Source organism: Mytilus edulis, chromosome 2 (assembly GCF_963676685.1).
Source record: "Mytilus edulis chromosome 2, xbMytEdul2.2, whole genome shotgun sequence".
Classification (NCBI taxonomy): domain Eukaryota; kingdom Metazoa; phylum Mollusca; class Bivalvia; order Mytilida; family Mytilidae; genus Mytilus; species Mytilus edulis.
This window is the reverse complement of record NC_092345.1, coordinates 62,230,447-62,245,965: the sequence shown is the minus strand read 5'-3', so window position 1 is coordinate 62,245,965 and position 15,519 is coordinate 62,230,447. Positions and strand designations below refer to the sequence as shown.

Below are 15,519 nucleotides of genomic sequence, written 5' to 3'. Positions count from 1 at the left end.
GGTGGAGTAGTCATCAAACAATCATTAAGACTAGGCGATTCTGGTGTTGCTTTACAACTGCAGTCGTATACGACCCTAATTGGTGTTGTAGTTGAATCTTTTCTCACAGCATGATGCGGAATATAGTGTATTTTGCTAGTTTCATCGGTCTCGTTAGTAGTATCCACTTTTTCTATGAAGCCCCTTTTCTCCTGCTCTGCCATTATTTCTCCATATTTTTCAAGTAGTTTGGGTTCTTTGCTTAGTCTTCTTATTACATTTTCCGTCCTTCGTTGTGCAATGGCTTTATTTGTCGGTAACGTAGGGTGATCCTCTTTCCATGGTAACGTTACAAAATATCTGTTGTCATGGTAACGAATTTGTTTCTCTTCATAAGTCTTTTGAATATCTATCTGTTCTTCTAACTTTGTGGTGTCAATTTTCTCGGTGGCCAGTGACTCTATTTTCCAAAATTTCTCCAAGTCGTACTCATCGGTTTTTGTTGCGATCATCACGTTCATCATTGAAGCTCTCTTGTATCCATCTGTGTCAGAGTTGTGTGAATGTAGCGTTCCAGACAACAAGTATCCGATTTTTGATTGAACAGCTGTCGGTCCTTCGCCTCAGATAATATCATTCTGAACAATTGACCAGAAGTAATCAGCTCCAATTAGAATAGAAATTTCAAAGTTTTCATCTGCTGTTACTGGGTGAGCTAATTTGATTCCTGACAAATATGTAAGTTTTGCTGCTTGGCGTACATAGATTCTCATCGGTGCTGCGATCTCTGGAACGATCAAGACTCGAATCGGCAGTTTACCATCTGTAGTTATGAGATATACCAATCCTGTTCTCAAATGGCGAAGTTTAGTACTATTTGTATTGTCTCCAAATCCGGATAGGTTAACGCTTTCAGTTCCAGTAGGCTTGAGTTTCAATTTCTCGGCTAATTCCTCTGTGATAAATGACCGCTGTGCGCCTTCATCAAACAATATTTTTGCATCAAGTATTTCATGTTCTGCACTTACTGGGTTAATTGCTGTCTTCAAAAGTACACGATCTGGCGATTGTGAGTGTAAAATAATGTCTGGTTCCTCCCCGTTGTGTTGAATTGTGCCTACGCTTACATCCCCTGTTGGTTTGTTGTCTTCATTTGTTTTAACATTGTCTTTGCAAATGCTGGTGTGATGACGTTTGTGACACTTGTTGCAAGTTTTTGTAGATTTACATGCGGATAAGCTATGGTGTCCTAGAAAGTTAAAGCATAAGTGGTCTTTTTTCACGATTGACATTCGGCCATTGTAATCAGATACTTTAGTGCAATTAACAGACGAGTGTGGCTCCTTACAGTACGCACAGTGTGGCTTGGGTTTAGTGTTACTTGCGTTTGTATTCTTGTTACCTCTATTTCGATTACTAGAATTTGTATTTGTCAGAAAGGCGGCTGTAGCTGTAGGGGGTTCTAACTGTTCTGAAGTTTTTCCTGCATCCATAATATAAAGTTCATCGAAAATTCCACGGCGTAATTCATTCAGTTGTAAATCTGTAGATCTATATTGTCTGGCAAGATTTCTGCGGATTTCACCGGGTAGTTTGTTCATAATAATGGGCACTAAAAACGCTCCATATGTGTCTTCACTTTGACCTAATGACTCCAAACCTCTAATGTGCATCTCAATTTCATCGTAGTAGTTTTTCATGCTAGATATCGTGTATTTAGGGGCTGGTATATCAACTAGTGCTTGCATATACTTCTGTCTTATTACATGCGATTGTCCATATCTTTCTTGCAGTAAAGAAATAGCTTTCTCATAATTTGCATGTCAAAGCGCAAACCCTGTGACGGTTTTCAATGCCTCATCATGGAGTAGTGACTTCAAATAATTAAATTTCTGAACATTTCCAAGAGTAGTGTTTTCGTGAACGGATGTCTCGTATGAATCCCAAAATGACTGCCACTGCATAATATTACCATCAAAGGTAGGGAGATTCAATTTGGGCAACTTGTTGTACTCATTTACTATAGTGTTACTACGTGAAAACTGAGTTTCCGGTTCACGGAAGTTTGAATTACATGTATTCTGTTTAGTGTATCTCCCGGGTTGAGCATAACTTTGTTGATCATGAGCGGGTTGAGCATAACTTTGTTGATCATGAGCGGACTGAGCATAACTTTGTTGATCATGAGCGGGCTGAGCAGGGGCGGAATGAGAAGGGCCGCTATAACTGACGAAATCTTTTGCATTTGTATTGAGTGCGGATGTATTGACAAGAATGAGCTTTTGTATTTGCGTTATTTTTCCATCTAATGTGTAAGCATACTCATCTGAATCGACGATCTCGGCTTCTACTTCTCCTTCATCAAGATTTTCTAGAATGTCCTCATTTAATTTTTGTAGTGTCTCTTGTTTCTTCAACAGATTGTTCACAATTTTAGTTAACTCTTCAGTGTTCACGGGCTCATCTCCGTCGTCTCGGATGTCCTCAAATTTCTTCAAAAGTCGGGAAATAACACTTCTGTGTCCTGCACGTATCGAACGTAGTTTGGAACTCATCCTGGTCACGGCACCAATATCTTAGAGTGGTATTATAAGACTTGTTAGGCACAATAAGAAATACTAGCTGTTTCTACTTGTAATGATTCTAAACTCATCTTGTACATAAATCTCAACGTCATAAGTAGCGTGACGTTACAATACATACATAGCGGTACCGCGAACGTCTAATGAACACAGTCCTGAACAATCCCAAAAGGAAAAATTACATATTCCACACGCATTAAGAGACTTTTGGTTACATCTAATTGATTGGTGTATATAATTCCCTATATCTTTTATGGATTGTTTCAAAGTTACTTAACTCTGAGACTATTAATTATATTATGGCCCAGCTTAATAACTTTTATATTTTTTTGATGAGAAACACTGAATTTCATACACAAGATAGATTTGAATTAAATTGTAATTGATATATTATACTTTCTTTACATTTTTTAAAATATTTTTTTTTTTTTTTAGTGCTAGATATTAAATATTTAGTTGGTAGTTTCTCACAAGAACCTTAGTAAAACTTTTAATTTGAAATGTTACTTTAATTGTATACTTGGATATGAATTGAATAATATAAAAAGAATATTATTTACATATGACCCTTTATACTAAAGTAAAATCCAAACATTGTAGCGCACCGCGCGAATGAGCACTTCTCTTTCAAATCTCACCACTTCTCCCTATCAGTTTCAAAAAGAGAAGTCACTTCTCCTTATAATTCTGAAGTAGTGTGAGCCCTGGTGTATCCCATGATACTAGCCTGCCATTACAGAGCATAGTTTTTAATAACTTATACCCTGATTCAGCATTATGCAAAATACCAGATTAAGAATAAAAGGCTTCATAAATTATGCAGTTATGAATGGTTGCATAGAAAATAAAGAATTTTAGGTATTCAAATGAACTTAAGAGATAGAGAAATATAAAAAAAATCTAAATATATTGAATTAGGGATGGACTTAGGTTTAATGAACTGAAAAACTATATTATGCTATATCCATTGGTCTTTTCAGAGAAATAAAACAAAAATATTAAAAAATAAATTGAGATTGAATTATTTGATTTACTAAATCATAAATTATATCAAATTTGTTCTGCAGCCATTACAGTTACCAGATACCTTAATACCAGAGGAATATCACATTGTGAAGAACAAAGGTGTGATGGGGTTAGAGTTTCATGAAGAGTAAGTACAGAATTTTAATAGAAACATTATGCAAAGGAAGGACAACAAAAATTTTCACAACTGAGTTTTAAAAACTATCTTACTTAGATCGTATTATTTCATAGCTAGGAATAATGTTTAATAAATAAGAATAAAATCATTATATTTTATTTGTCCCATTGCTACTTCAAGATTAAAACAAATGCAGAAAAGTTACCAAAATTCTGTTAGCCATGCCTTTCTTGAAAACTTCTGGATATTTACAATTTGTGTATGTAGATTTAAGCCACTATAAACAGATTAATTTTTTTAAATGAGGTCAAAATTAATTCATATTGTATGACATTGAGATCTCAAAAAAAAGCGTTAGACACAATGCTAAAACAAAGGTACTACAGAATTATTTTAAGAGTTTCAAGATATTCTATGTTATGTTCCTGAAAGTTTAGAAATTAATGCACTTTTATTTCAAAAGAATACTTCATGAAGTAGAAAAGTGTGATTGTAATAAATCTCTGAAGATTAAGTCAAAAAGTCTAGAACTATTAAATTAAATTTTTTTTTTTAAATAAATTTGTTTATGAAAGTGTCACATATTGATTGTCATAAAACATATACAACAATTATAATTTTTACACATAAAACAATCAATATCCAGCCATAAATACTGACTTATGAGACACTAACAGTATAAAACTTTATACAATCAATGATCAATAGTTAAAACAACTAAACATTATTCATTAAAATTGTTTCTTATACTTATAAAATTTACTATTTAAGATATTTATTTGTGATTGAGATTGAGACAGATATGCTGACCCCATTGAAATATCACTTCATGAAGGAAAGGGGATAAAATTTCTTAATATATGAGAATCAGCTATAAAAACCAAGTTTAGGGTTAAATTCAGTACATTTATATTAATAAATGTCATTTATGAAATAAACTTATGAGTTTTTCATTTTATTTTAGCAAGTACAGTACACAGATACAGGATCATGAGAAACATTTGGTGCTGTTTCCCTCGATGTAAGTCTTAAATTATTTGATTTTGTCTAATCAGACAATACTATTGAGTACTTCATGATAAGTATATCATTATCAATTGATTCAGCAGCAACAATATTATGATTTTGATGGATTTAAAATCCTCTTGTTGTAATTACAGATTTTAATCATTAGTATATCAAAACAAATGCAATTTTCCTTCATTTAAACAGAATATGCTCACAGGAAGTTATTCTTATAAAATGATTATATATTTTGTTAGTACTTGAAGCAATGACTTAAAAAATTAATAACTTTTTTTTGATAGACTAAGATTGGTTGATAAAATGTTTGTATCCTGTAAGATTTTGTACAGTTTTGTTCCTGCTATTGATTTACAGGAAACCCACAAGTCGCTATGAAGTTATACAACTAAAGAAAACATTTAATAAAATGATGATAAAGTTAGGAATTACAGAAACAGAAGTTGAAGTGAAAGGTCCTACCCAGGTATGCACATTACCATGCATTTAAAAAGTGAAATATTGGGTTGATTTACACAACAGAAAAAAAATGAAAAACTACAAAATGGAAATATTTTATAGGGTTAAGCTCTTTTTGTCTCTAATAGTGAACCGAAAGCTTTCAATTTAAGCAATGTCAGGACTTGCAGCTCCTAATATTGTCTGGTGTAAGACACAGTCATTAACTAAATCTTAAAAAAAAAAACTATAATAGTAGTTCCATATATAGCATAAAGATTTGATTTTAATAGATAAACTTTTTAATGTCAACAGGAAAAAACTGAAAATATGATCTCTTACCTAATATTGTATAATCTCAGCCAATATATGAACTTAATGATTTATATATGTTGATATACTAGTTCAATTACACCAAACAAATCTGTAAACTTTTTTTTCTTCTGCAGTGTACAGTATGAATAAGAGAGACATAATTCAAAAAATGTATTAGATTAGATTGCATGGTCATTATGAATCAGCTCATGGTATCAACAAAGGAATATTTATGTGATGTCATATATATTTTTTAGATACATAATTTGTTAGAACTGATCAAAAAGGAACAGTCCATCTTTGATACAATTTTTTCAGAGTTGATACGACAGGTATGTATAAATAAAGATGTCATTTTAATGTCAGCTGATTTAGAAAAATACAATTATTAGAATATAACCTTGTTCAACTTTTAATAAACATATCAAATATAAGTAAAAGGTTCAAATTTTGAATGACAACAATAAGCACATTTATAAAGTTGAAACAATAATTTATTTACAAAGAAATTTTAATGGTATTTCTTTAGAAATATAACAGACAAAAAATGTATTTGTAGACAACCATAGAATGTGCAGAAAGAGGAGAACTTTTGTCTGAAGTCAGAAATAAGTACAGAGACTTGATTAATAATGTACCAAAACAGATAATGAGGTAAGTAGTGTTGTCTCACTTGGAAAACAAGCTTTTATCTTGACAGAGAAAAGATATGACACATTGTTAGAAAAAAGACAGTGAAAGGTCCTTATAGCATTCCTTCGATATTTCAATCATATATTTATGAAGGAAGATTTCTTTTATACACAAAAATCGGGTTTTTTTTATTGTAATTTTTCTTTGGCAATTATATAAAGATAAAAAAATTTGATGAAAGATATTGTGACTGACTTTATTGTAGAATGTTTATATCAATCTTTAAATATTTTGATATTTCAGTTTACATGAGGAGGTGATTGCACAGAGAGCTTTAGACAGGAGATTGACAGAAGAACTGATGAGATTTAAATCCACTATTGGTATATTAACAAGGTAAAGGGTTTTTATAAAACCTTCTGAAAATTTATAAGGTTAAAAACCATTCTTTTCTAAAAACAAAAGGTTTTATATTATGATAATAGAAAAGGAATTTAAAATCTATAGTTCGAAATTTAAGTGTAGATGATTTTAGAGAGAAAGCTGTATTTTCTTTGAGGTCGTATGTAAGAGTTTGTACTTTGTAAGCTCCTTTTGATTTCAACTCAACAATATGGAGTTTTGCTTATTCCTGATGTATTTTGACCAAAATGAAAACATCATTTAACTTCATGTTATATTATTATATAGAAAAGATTTGATTCTGAAATAATTAAGTGTTTATCAAAAGTAGTTCAGACAGATTAAGATTGATTGAAATTTTTCAGTGAGTTATCTGCTGTCAAAGAACATGACAAGAAAGTAACAAAAGAAGCCAAACAAGCACAGGAAGATGTAAGTATTTCACCTAGGATTTATCCTTAATATATAAAGGAGGATGCATGCATTCTACCAGCACTCATACATTAACAGTAAAAGGGCTTACGGGCATAACTACACAAAACCCCACATAAATGAACAGGCAAACAATGATCTCTGTAAAGAATGTTCTAACAACAAGAAACAATTTAACATATACCTACCAATATGCTTTTGACTTGGATTATATCTGACTGGTTAATAAATATTGAGTTATTTTCCTTAATCATAGTTTTAATGCACATATATTCTATATATATATCATCTATGTAAATATTATTTTAGCTTAAGGAAGCATTGTCCGAGGCACAGAAGAATGCTTCACTATTATCAGAATATCATGGATTGTATGAGTTACAAAGGAGGAGGCTAGAAAAACAAGTCAGCATGTTAACTGATGAAAGAGAATTATGGAGTAATGCAGCTTACAGCTTAGCATTAAAGGTATATTGGTTTATTTCTTAAATACATTGATGTGTCAGATGAACAATTTGTTTCCTCCATTCTGTCTGTTTGTCTATCACACTTTAAGGTATCCTGAAATACTTCTTGACCAAATACTGAGATAGATTATCCAAGTGTAATGACACTAGGTAAAAATGAATAATGACAGCTTGCTACAGTACAGTATAACTTTATTCTGTAATAAATTCCCTGTGATAACGAAGACAGTTTTATATAAAGAAAAAATCTAAATGTATTTTTTAATTGATGAATGTCATTTACTTCAAGTGTATCTTATTATGAGACTTTATTCAGTGAAAACTATTTTCTCACATTTATTAGGTGACAGAGGAAGCTAACCTTACAACAGCTAAGAGACTACATGTAAGTGAGAAAGCCTGGGTTAAACTATCCACTCATTTTACTATCCTTTTGAGTGACAGAGACACCCAGGTTCTCACAAACCTTCAAGGTCATGTAGAAAGGTGGCGTGATCTGGTAGAGGAGTTTAAAACCGTACAAAATCAGAGAGAGGTTGAGATGAAGAACAACATCAAATCAATTAGAGGAAATGTGGATCATTGGATGAATGAAATTCGAAAAATTTGTTTGTAAGTAGGTCATTATCTGTGTGGTGAATATAAAAAGTTTTCCTCTTTTGACATGTGATTTGACCCTTATCTTTTTCTTTTTTTTTATTAATTGTCATTGTCATTAAAGAGCAGATTTTTTAATTAACTTTTTTTTTTATTTTAGTCACTCTTTTTTCCAAGAAATTTTAATGCAATGTTTGTTGCAATGTTCCCCACTTGTAGATCGGAAGTTTATAGATCTCCTCTTTTATGTCTATTTGTTTAATAATTTGTCTGAACTGAAACATTTCATGACATATTACTCTGCTGATGTGCTTAGAAATGATTTTATATTTTGTATTGAAATTGTGTAAGCTGATTTCACATCTGCCTGTTCTGCTCCTTATTTCTGGTAAATAGTAATAATTTGATTATACTTACTAAATGAATTTGTATGGAAAGTAATGCGGACCATTTGACTAGAGTTTAATAATGTAGACTTGTATGTTGTAAGGGATTTTCTGTTCTGCCATGAAACTACTTCCTGCTTGTCAATATTTAGTATGTAGATTGGTTTGGCAGAGAGTATGTCTGTCTTACAGATACCATATGTCATTGACCTTACTTTATTCTCCAATGGTCATTTAAGTTGTGTGATTAAATGTTTATCTCAGAAATTTCACACATATACTTGTTAGTTTTCTCGTTTGAATTGTTTCACATTTGTCATTTCAGGCTGACTATGCAGTATGGGCTTTGCTCATTGTTGAAGGCCGTACAATGACCTTTAATTGTTAATTTCTGTGTCATTTTGGTCTCTTGTAAAGAGTTGTCTCATTGGCAATTGCACAACATCTTCTTAATTATATGTAGACTGAAACTATTATGTATATGATTCATTTCATGCATCAAACAGAGTTTTATTTGACCATTGAGATAAGCTCAGTTTGAGAGTTCCTTTTTCTTGAAAGATCTTCAGATCTACTGTATATCTTGACTTGAACATGGGATGATACAGTTTAGATTATAGTTCATATAACTGCTTTCAAACTAGTTCCATTTATAAGAATTTGTTAATTGAAGACAAATGACTTTATTCTTTCAGTGGAGATGAAGTAGAATTTGATTACTAGTGAGAAGTTTATCTATTGATTTATTCATTCATTTGATTTTGTTGCAATTACCTTTCAAATTTTCTGTTTTTGACATAAAAATTGTTTACACCATAGCATTGCTATACATTTGCTATACTATAAAGCTATAGGGACATTCAAGAACTATTTCAGATTAGCCTTGATTTTGATAGATATATGCATGCGAGTCATTTGGAACACTTCCAGTTGTGTTTGTTTTAAATATTATTTTAATCTTTGTTTACTTAATTTTTTTCAGGATTTTGTAAGTTTACATGTAAAATGACTCAATGTAACAATTTACTTTCAGATGCTGAATACATATGTTGCAAAATTACAATAGCGATAACATTTTTTAAAATTTTCAGTAGTACCTTCATAGCAATTAAAATAAAAGCAACTATTTACCAAATTTCTGTTTCAGTGGAACACTTTTTGATGATGAGTAAGATTGCTGATGAAAAAGGGCTGATTTTTTTCTTGTTTTGTCTCTTAATCAAAGAGCTTTAAAAGAGAGTTTATTAATGATTGTTTCTATGTGGCAAATTCTAACTCCATGATCTATTTACTTTAATCATACATACAAAATCTCTGAACTTAAAGTCTACAAATTGAAAAAAAAATTCAGACTAATATATATTGAATATATATTTAATATAAGTATTGTTTATACAAACAGAAAAGCCTTTTCAGTTTACAAGTAATTAATTTTATGATAAAGATGCTGACTTCATGGATGCAATTAATTAACATACACAGACCACTTGTTATATCTTGAGGTTAATTTGTCTAACATTTGACACTTTGAAGTTACATGTACAACTGGAATCTCACAAGGAGGCACACTAATCTTTTCTTAATCAGATACATTTCACAAACAATCACTGTAGCAGAGGAAAAGCAGGATATGATACTCTTTCATACCATGGAAGTATTATATTGACAGGAACTACAACGATTAATTAGCATTTATTTATAACCCGTGTAGCCCTGTAGAAAAGATATGGAAACTGTCTAATTAGTACGCTGTCGTTAATTTCTTTTGTGACTATCTGCGATGCCGCGGTCATAAATTGACCAGAGATACTTCTTATCAATCATGTGGTTTTAATCTAGACAGCTTAACAATATTACCTGTCGGAAAACACCTGTACTTATTTCAATTGCGTCGGTAGACCTTTATTCGTAAACAACTTATTTAAACAAATCGACTGATGCATAAAAAATGAAAATCGGCCCAGAATTAATTATTCTACAACGATTTGAAATAGTGAGTGACATTATTTTATTAGTTTGTGGGTGAAGTTTAAATCGCGATTAAGGTGTGTTCCGGTTACCGCCGGTTAACATTAAATTTATTTGATAAATATTAAAACTGTGAAGTTTAGAGTAATATATATGGTTAAGTTACTGGATAATCCTGGAAAGTAGAAATTTCCAGTTAACAATACGAAAATTAATCGAGCAAGTACCAATCAACAAAATACAGCAGAAGAAAACAGAGATCTAACTACATTATATAGATATTTATATAATACATTTCTGTCCCCTAAAATATGTTATCATTATCCGACCAAATGAAACCGTCCAAATGATACTGGTATATATTATTGAACAGTCGCACAAGTATTTGTATAATGTCACTATACAAATCCTTGAGTTGCAGTGCTAAAAAATATTTCAACACATCTGGGTTCAGCTGGACATTTGTATATACCAACCAATGATCTTACTCTGGATTTAGAGCGAAGCTTAATAATTCCTACATTTATTAAAAATCTTTTTGATCTTTTGATTTTATCAGAACGATCATTTACAATCGTCTTAAATATGCAGGAAATGTGTGCCACTCAATGGAGTAAACAGTAGTTATTATATAATCACAACTTGCGATATATATTACATATAGTGCAATTTCTACCGAAAAAAATAAATCAATAAAAATGGGGCATTTATTTTCAATAAATTTGGTACAAATTTCCATCGTCAATGTGTTTTTCTATAGAATTAATGATGACTCGCATTGATCAATCAATCACTCAATCGGCACAGTTAGGTAACGGAATCTGCCGAGAATTGCTGATATCTGTTTCCTAAGAATTTATCACAACTTTCGATTTCTTCGTTTATTTCCGTAATCCCGAAGCAACCGAGAATGACAATATTGTAGGGCACCACACGCCGGTATGTAAATAACATGCCTTGTTTCATGCTTATTAACATGTCATTAAATTTGTAGCAGCATCGCAGATGAAACGTTTGAAGTCGGGTCGTAGTAGTTCCTGTCAATATAATACTTCCATGTTCATACATATTACACAATAATTAGTATATTATTTGAGGGTCAGTACGGTCAGTCTCCTCCCCCTGTATGTTAGATGTACCCAATCTGTGTGTAAAGCCATATGCATGGTCTTTGTATAATCAGTTTCTTGGTTCATAGCGGCCTGACAAGTTGATGGAGTTTACAGTGCTATTATTCCATTTACCTCCCACCTTCCCCTTCCTAACACCTTCAGTATTGTTTCATGACTAGAGAAACAACTCAGCTTTAACTAGTGAAATATATTTTTCTTTATTTCAGTTTTTCCTTAATGGAATTTTATCATTGGTCATTTCTAAAATTTCATTCATCCCCAAGTATTTCGGGGACAAATTTTATCAAATTTATTCCAGTGCCAGTTTGATAGACCCCTGCTACTCTACTAGTACATGGGCTATCCCCAATGCAGACCTTGCAATACCTGGCTGCTGATGAGACGCCTAGTCTCATCACCTAAGTGGAGAACCCTCGCTTCACATTCCCTGGCTGGTGATTGTTGGGCAGATAGGTTCTTGTTTACACTGAAGGTTGAGGCTGACTTGCTCAGACAGGAACTCAAAATTCCATTGGTATGCAGAGTGTTTCTCAAGGACCAAAATTAATTGATTTTTGATAAATATATTATTATTAATTCTAACTGTCTTTCTGCTTTAAGCCAGTATGATTTGCTGAGACTGTTTTGGTTTACACACAGAAACCTCTTATATTTGCCTTGGATGTAGTTTGTTTTGGAGCAATTATTTGGTCTTTTATGCTCATTTATGTGGGCTATAGCTACTATATTGCTATGCTGACTTTAATTGAGATTTGCCATATCAGGATCCCTCAACAGTTACACAAACAAAAAATTACACAACCTTCTTCTGAAACTACAGAAATAATATTCCCACTATGAAAGTACAAGAAATATATAAGAGACTACAAGAAAATACAATAGAACACTACAAGAAAATACAATATGAGATAACAGAATACAAGCACCATTGAAGTTTGTATAAAATAAAGTTTTAATTTATTGTTGTTCTAATTTCAAAGATTGTTTTGTTCTTCTTTGTAAAATAAGAACTTTTGAACTTTTGAAAGAAATTTGATAGGAGTTTTATGTTTAATGTTAATTATTTGCCAGAAATCACTGACAGTCATAAATTCTTTATTTCATTCTTTATTGGGGTCGATAAGTATTTTTATTTACAACAGAACATCATGTAAAGATATCCATACTGTTTGGTCAAAGTAAATAAACATGGAGGTACTGTTTATCATTTACAAGGTGAAGGCCTTTATATCATTATTACAGTCAGTGTCATTGCTTTATCATCATTGATCTTCTTATAGATTTGTGTATGAAAAAAAAAATCTTTTATTTTACTGCTTTGTTTGTAGAGCAATAAGAAAGAGGTAAGAATGGTTCAAGGTCAACATGTACCCCTTTCACTGCTAGAATGGAATAGCTTCCCTTTGTCCAGAATATACCATAGTTGTCATTTAGGGGTGAAAGGGTTACTTTATAGCTACTGTTGTCAAGATATGGAATTTGCAGGTTATGATCTTGTTTTCCATAAACATATATGATGAATTACAGATCTAGATAGAATCAAATTTTGAAAGAAGAATTTTAGAAACAATGACTTTAAACTGTCTATTTAGTTTAATTAACTGTAAATTCTAAATGTCCATGTACCTGGATACATGCATGTACTGGTACATCTTGTGGTAGATTACTAGCAAAACTAAATTTATCATTGTAATGGTCACTCCATATTGCAAATTTGTTCTCAATTATATGCATAATTTCATTAATTTATGGTTAACTGTTATTTTGTGTTAATTATCATAGAATTGAATTTTACAGCTGAAAGTTTCCATTTTTTATTTCGTTGATTCTTGTGATATGTACCTTTCGTAGATTATATATGTATATGAAATGCAAGGTGAAGAATCTGCTTCAGTCTTTAATGTCTACACTTCAACATCAGTCAACATATAACTTGACTTTCACCTTGGTGATATGGCCTAGACCTTTAGTAATATAGAATTAGATTCTCAATGGTTACAGACTCTCAGCTGACCACTAAATCAAAATATAACAAAAAATTCAGAATTCTATTTACTAGATATCTTCTTTTTTTCCAGAAAACTTATAACATTTATTTCTATTCTTTTCATTTCTTCAGTATTCAAAAAAATAAACAAAAAAAATTGTTTCTTCAATTTATTAACAAAAGCAACTTTTACAAGCTTCTTTTTTTCCTCAGTTAATCATGATGTCCACATTTTTTATTTATAACATTACATTTAAAAACAAAGAGGTATTTAATCTTTGATAATAATTTTGTTTAAAGATTTTTCAAAGACCTGCATGTGTAAATCAGTCACATACCATAAACTTATATAAATATATATATGTAATGGTACACTTGAAGCACATGTATGCATGTGAACTCACTGCATGGGTAAAACTAGACACAGGTTACATAAAAAGGTGATTTTTAAATGCCTAGCCTACACCATTATAAATTATGTTTTCTGGTCTGTCTGTTAATTATTAACTTTGTTAGAAAGTGTTTATTTCTGTGAAATAGTTAAGGAATCAGTGCTCAATTTTTGTTGAGCCTTCGACTTTAGTCTTTAGTCGAAAATGCGAGACATAGCAATCCTACATTCTGTCGGCGTCATAGTCATCATCTGTGGCGTCCACAAATATTTTAAAACATTTAACAGATTCATAAACTATCCTGGATTTTTACCAAACTTGGACAGAAGCTTCTTATCAAAATCAAAAGATAGTATCAAGAGGAATATTTTGATTGATTTTTCTCCTTTTTTTTTTGTTGAGCCTACGATTAACAGCAAAAGAAGGCGAGACACTGGGTTCTGAGGAATCTTTACAAATTTTTTGATTTGAATGTCTAACCCTAAATTATCCCATGGCTTGTATGTTGTGGCTAAGAAAAGAGAAAATTCCAAGCAGTTACATCCTGATCCAGTTGTTGTGGCATGATTTTTTTTTTTATTGTAATTTTGCATTGTATGTAGTGTACGATCTGGCCATGCTTTAGTGTTATAAGATGACAGTGTACTTAATTTGTAATGGCATACTGAATTATCATTATGGATATGATTATAGGGATTGCTTTAAGTTGTATTATTTACATAATTTGAAAATTCCCCCAAAAAGCAATGTTATATTTTCACACAGTTGTAATGTGTAATGATTATTATGTTTAAATTATTGAGTAGCAAAATATTTATTATTTCATATTCTAAAGAAATTATCCAACTATTTTTTGTTAACTGTCCTAAGAAATCAGTGATTTTATGTATTTAATACTATCTTAGTGGTATTGTTATACATGTACCAATCTTTTATGAAGATCAATGGCATAGATGTTAATGTTATGTTTAAGTACTTTAATAACTTTAATTGTATAATTACAGCAATGCTGAAGGACAGTTTAGGAGACCACCAGATGATGAGAAGTTGAAACTTTTCCTTATTGATATGAAGAACTGGGAAGTGGTAGGTTCTGGTTGTTCGAATTATAATAGATATAAGAAGATATGGTATGAGTGTCAATGAGACTACTCTCCATCCAAGTCACAATTAGTTAAAAGTAAACCATTATAGGTCTAAGTATGGCCTTCAACATAGAGCCTAGGCTCACACCAAATGGCAAGCTCTGCTTAATATTCTTTTATATAGAAAAAAGGATATAACATTATTTTCATTAACTGTTTTACCTGTAACATGTTAATATGGTGGTGCCATCTACACCTGTAGGAGAAATTTAATAGGTTCGTATATAGGTAATGCAGAATAAATATAAATCAAAAGAATTTTACATGATTTTGTCAAATGTTTTTTTTTTCTTCAGTTATTAAGTAGGGAATCAGAGAAATATGGTGGAGAGACATTACTAGAAGGACAAGACAAGTTGACACTGATCAGATATCAGATGGAGGGATGGACAGATAATGCTCTTAAAGTCTTTGGTCGTCATCGTAAAGATCCTACCAAAAACCACCCAGACCAAGACAGAATGGTCACATTAAACCAGGTAACATTGTATCAGTG

General features: G+C 31.4%; 1 protein-coding gene across 12 annotated transcripts in view; it reads left to right on the top strand.

The window, feature by feature from the left end:
• LOC139512610 (axonemal dynein light chain domain-containing protein 1-like) overlaps nt 1-15,519 on the top strand; it is a 53,856-nt gene that overhangs the window by 12,407 nt on the left and 25,930 nt on the right. For 4 of the 12 annotated variants that reach the window (XM_071300350.1, XM_071300344.1, XM_071300346.1 and 1 more), the window contains exons 6-17: nt 3,629-3,714; nt 4,670-4,726; nt 5,086-5,194; nt 5,739-5,813; nt 6,041-6,135; nt 6,418-6,510; nt 6,882-6,948; nt 7,258-7,416; nt 7,759-8,027; nt 9,094-9,120; nt 14,883-14,964; nt 15,320-15,502. In XM_071300350.1, the coding sequence (XP_071156451.1) occupies nt 3,629-3,714; nt 4,670-4,726; nt 5,086-5,194; nt 5,739-5,813; nt 6,041-6,135; nt 6,418-6,510; nt 6,882-6,948; nt 7,258-7,416; nt 7,759-8,027; nt 9,094-9,120; nt 14,883-14,964; nt 15,320-15,502 (1,302 nt within the window). Of the gene's footprint in view, nt 1-3,628; nt 3,715-4,669; nt 4,727-5,085; nt 5,195-5,738; nt 5,814-6,040; nt 6,136-6,417; nt 6,511-6,881; nt 6,949-7,257; nt 7,417-7,758; nt 8,028-9,093; nt 9,121-9,545; nt 9,567-12,827; nt 12,843-14,882; nt 14,965-15,319; nt 15,503-15,519 lie in introns of all 12 variants that reach the window. The other 8 variants (XM_071300351.1, XM_071300345.1, XM_071300349.1 and 5 more) reach the window with 3 other exon arrangements.